This window comes from Echinops telfairi, unplaced genomic scaffold, assembly GCF_000313985.2.
Source record: "Echinops telfairi isolate 266 unplaced genomic scaffold, ASM31398v2 ScPeMD7_655;HRSCAF=1070, whole genome shotgun sequence".
Lineage (NCBI taxonomy): Eukaryota > Metazoa > Chordata > Mammalia > Afrosoricida > Tenrecidae > Echinops > Echinops telfairi.
Window position 1 is genome coordinate 16,714,147 of NW_022104553.1, and position 4,808 is coordinate 16,718,954.

Below are 4,808 nucleotides of genomic sequence, written 5' to 3' on the forward strand. Positions count from 1 at the left end.
TGAGGAATTTGCCTTTCACCTCACAAGGCTGGTTGGTTTTTGTTAATTCAGCGTATGCAGGGACTTTATAGAGAATACATTCAAAACACAACAAAGACAACTGCCCTCGAGGGACTCCTGACTCATAGGGACCCTGAGGGATGTAATAGAACTGCCCCTTTGGGTTTCCGAAGCTGTAAATTTCTATGGGAGCAGAAATTCTCATCTTTCTCCCCAAGAGTGACTGGTAGGCTAGAACTGCTGACCTTGTGATTAGCAACACAACACCCAACGAAAACACAGCCCCATTCCCCTGTTCCCCCTTGAGCAAACTCACTGACATAGATGCCGTCCTTGAAGTTGGGGACCCCTTACACTGCTGTCGTCCATTTGATCCCATGTTCCTCACCCCACTGCCGTCTAGTCAATTCATGGCGACCCCAGAGGGCAGGGTAGAACTGCCCCTGCAGGGTCCGGAAACTGCCACTCTTGACAGGAGTAGAAAGCCTCATTTTCCTCCAGCAGAGCAGTTGGCGGTTTCGAACTGTTGACCTCGCAGTTAGCCCAACGCTTAACCACTACGCCACCAGAGCTCCGTGTGCCATGTAGCTGTTTCTTAAGAGCGCCTCATGCTTGAGGCAGACATCTTCTCGGAGTTAAATCACTTCTGCCTGGTCTGAAGAAGACTTAGTAGTTTTAGTTTCAGGTTAAAAGATTCATCTCAGGGCAATAGTCCTTGCGGTTTGTCCAGGATCGATGGCTCTAGAAAGTCTGGATTCCAGGAGATTCTGGCATTCTGTGCCGTGTTTCCCTGCTGTGGTCAGAACCGAATGGGTCAGTGATGGTAGTCGGTCATCCAGTTCTTCGGGTCTCCTGGCACAGGGGGCAAATATTGGTCTTGGAAGTGAGAAGTCACACAGTACACATCGTCCTATTTCCAACTCTCCTCCGGCTTACGCCAGCAAGTTGACATCAATTGTTGTACCTTACATGGCTGCTTACAAGATAAGGTCGTGGCCACCATGCAAGGAACTAGGACGTCGTTTTGAGGGTTCATCCAGCCTCCGTAGCTCCGGGAAGTCTGGATGCCACTAGAATTTAAAATTCTGTTGTACACTCCCCCCCCTTTGATGAGGAGCCCTCTTTGGAAGGGGTGGCTCTTTTATAAGGGGGGGCTACTGGGGGAGCACTTAAAGGTCGCTATGCAGGTCCACAGGCTCCTTGTGTCCCCCCGCCCCTTCCAGGTCCTGGTGCCCGAGGATGAGCGCCCCAGGACACCCGCGAGTGACCTCATCGAGATCCAGGTGGTCAGAGTGATGGACACCACACTGGTCCCCGAGCCCCCGGAGCCGGGTTCCCTCCACTGTGCCTTGTGCCCAGCTGCCTTCCGGCTCGTCTCGGAGCTGCTGTTCCACGAACATGGCCACTTGGCTGGGGCTGAGGGTGGTGGGCAGGGGCCGAACCCCAGCCGCTGTCACGTGTGTGGCCACAGGTGCGCGGGGCCGGCCAGCCTGCGGGCCCACTACAGCCTGCACACCGGGGAACGGCCGTACCGCTGTCCGCTGTGCCCACACGCCTTCAAGGCCCTGGCGCCCCTCCTGCGGCACCAGCTGCAGCACCGGGTGGACACGGGGGAGCGGGGGCCGAGGCCCGGGCTGGCCCAGGAGAGGGCGGCGGCCTCGGCAGGTGCAGCCGTGGGGAAGCGGTTCGCATGCAGGTTCTGCGCCAAGCCCTTCCGCCGGTCCTCGGACATGCGCGACCACGAGCGGGTGCACACGGGCGAGCGGCCCTACCACTGCGGCGTGTGCGGCAAGGGCTTCACGCAGTCGTCCGTGCTGAGCGGCCACGCGCGCATCCACACGGGCGAGCGCCCCTTCCGCTGCGCGCTCTGCGACCGCACCTTCAACAACTCCTCCAACTTTCGCAAGCACCAGCGCACACACGGCCACGGGCCCGGGGTCTCCGGGGGGCCGCTGGCCGAGCGCTCAGGCCGTGCGTGTGGGCCAGGGGACACCGTGGAAGAGGGTCGCGGGGGCAAGGCGATGGTGAAAGTGGAGGTCAGGCCGTAGGCTGGGCAGAGAGGGGGTGCCTGGGGGGAATGGAGGTGAGGAGTGGGAGAGAGATGCCAAGGGAAGGGGGCTTGGGAGCACAGAGGGACAAGGACGGAAGGCCGTGGGTCAGGGACCCCTCCCCCTCAAACCCTGGCAGACACCTTTGGGAGACCTAGAGAGGTATGGTGGTAGCAGTCTGGCCACCCAGCGAACAAGGGGGCGCATGGGCTGGATTCCACACAGCTTGTCACCACAGTGTGTAGGTTGTCCCCCAGAGCTGAAGCAGCCACCGGGGAGGAGGAAGACATCAGGCTGGACTGGGATGGGGTGGGGGTGGGGGGTGTTCAGCTCTCCCTGGATTCAGAGTGGGTGCCCCTGAAGATAGGCCAGGACGGAATCCTTTGTCCACCTCATGGATTGTCCTGGACCTGGGGCGTCTACCTATGTCCAGTAAAAGATGCCCACGGAGCCTTCCTTGGAGAGATGCTGGGATCCCATCCCCCCTGGTGCCAGAGGGTCCCCAGGTCACAGCCCAGAGCCATCGGGCCCCCAGGGACGTCCACGCTTTACTCCAACAGTTCCTACACCCGTGGGGGAGTGTCCCTTCCTGCACCGCCACCCTGACTTCCTATTTGCAAGCAACTGACAAGGAGACCGATCACTGCTTGACATGCCCCTTCACGAGCATCGGGCTCAGAGCCCATGGCTGCCTAGTCTCCAGGTGCCCTTGGCCTTCTCCGATGCCCTCCATTCCCAGGTGTGAAGCAACCACACATTGCCTAGTCTTTGGGCAATGCCAGGCAAGGGTTGGCTGATGGCGGCATGGTGGGCCAGTTGGCACCAAAAGCCTAAGCATGGTGGGTATGGAGTAAGGGGGGCAGCTGAAGATGCGAGGGCAGCAAGGACCGAGCTGGGCTGGGATGCCACCAGCTCCCACCCTATTAAAGGACTTTTCAGAAGGGTTTGTTCTCTCAGTCATGTATGTGGCTTGTCGGCTTCCGGGGAGCCTGTGAGCTTGGGGCCCGCCCTGGGTGGGAGCATACGGCTCCCCAAACCTGTTTCCTCATCTCATCTCTGTCCTCGAAATGGAAGTCAAGACCGCAGGTTCCCTGCCTCTCCCTATGGAGGAAAAGAACAAGGAAAAAAAAAGCTGGAAAGTAGAAAATCAACTTCTTAAAAAATATGTAGGGAGTCCATTGGAGAATGGAGGTCTCAGGACAAATCACTTCCCCAACACCGGAGAGACAGGGTGCTAGGATAAGTTGACCAGATTTTAACATTGGTAAAGCGGGACACCATTGATAAAACTCATATCCTGGCAAAATAGCCAATGGCAGCCGAAAACCGTATACCCTAGCTTGTGCATTCTTTTTAAAAATCGGGACTTTTTTTAATGCCACGGGACGCAGGAAAAATTGTTAAAAATCAGGACTGTCCCACCAAAAGCGGGACATGTGGTCACCTTATACTAGGATCACACCACCACCACCACCAGAATGCTAGATCCTGTATCGGGCCGGGTCAGGTGCTTTCAACTCAGTGGCCCCTACAGATCAGCCAGGCCCTGCACCTGCTCACACCCTTGCTGCCTGAGCCCCTTGTGTCTACTACGGTGTCCATCCATCTTGAGTACCCACGCTGTCCGCCATGCCCGTCTCCCAGGAGGATGACAGAGTACTGCAGCCATGGCTGGAGGTAGTGCGCACGCACGAGCTTGAGAGATGAAAAACTCCTGGAGGCCCTGTCTGGGCAGTGAGCTGCCCTCTTGGGCTTTTGGCCTCCAGGACCCTGTGGGGGACCAGCCTCCTCACCACCGAATGGGCCCAAGGGGCAATTGTGTAACTGAGGGGTAAATTAAAGAGACATCCGAAAGTTAAAGTGTGCGAGCGCTCACCTTCTTCCATGATGACTGGAACCGGAATGAGACTGTCCTTAATGCTCTGACACATCATCTCAGGCAAGCACGCCACACGGTAAGCTCCTATGCAACAGGAAGGGGTTGTATTAAATGCATACATGTAACATGAGGGGGCAGGCTGGGGTAGACACACACAAGGAAGGGGTGCCGCTAGAGGCACTCGTGACTGGAGGGTGTGTGTGTAACAAGATGTACGGGCTCTAGAGTCAAGATGGCAGCCTAACCTTGGTTGTCTCTGACCTGGCTTGACCTTAGGTGTCTTTGAACTCTTCTCCAGGGGAATAGTCTATGGTCCTTTTCAGGAGGAAGTGAGTGGTACTTAGGGTTAGATGGTCTGACTGCTTTTGATGGCAGACAACCTTTAGGCAGATAGCCTTCAAGGCAGTTGACCTTCGAGAGTATAGTGAGCAACCATGTATTTGCAAACAGCACCTTCAGTTTGGCATTACTATGGGGGGGGGGCATCGAGGGGAATAACTTTCACTTAGGAGAATGTGAGTGGGACACATCTCCAACTTCTGAATATGAAGGTTCCCTCCACGGGAAGCCTGGCCTCTAGACTCCTTAATGAATGAATGTTCAGAGTTTGTCCACACTCTCTTCCAACTTTGTGTTTCCCACTCTTCCAACTTTGTGTTTCCCACAAGGACCCTCTATCAGGTTTCTCCTGGTCAAACTTCTAGAAAAAGAAGAAAAATGCCGTGCTTCCAGAAGGGGGTGGGGCCAGGCACAAGAGTTGTACAGTCTCTGGCTGGTCAGAGACATTCTGTGGTTCAGAGGTACCATGAGTAGTAGCCAGAAGGTGGGCATGTCAAGCCCAGCTGGAGGGGTCTTGGGGAAAATGGCCTGAGGATCTACTT

At 56.2% G+C, this 4,808-nt stretch overlaps 1 protein-coding gene across 1 annotated transcript; it reads left to right on the forward strand.

The window, feature by feature from the left end:
- The first annotated feature begins 507 nt into the window (after positions 1–507).
- Positions 508–2,048, forward strand: ZNF784 (zinc finger protein 784). The gene has a single exon (XM_004715717.3). It carries the CDS (start codon positions 1,065–1,067, stop codon positions 2,046–2,048), a length of 984 nt encoding a protein of 327 aa, XP_004715774.3. The 5' UTR covers positions 508–1,064.
- Positions 2,049–4,808: the final 2,760 nt, after the last annotated feature.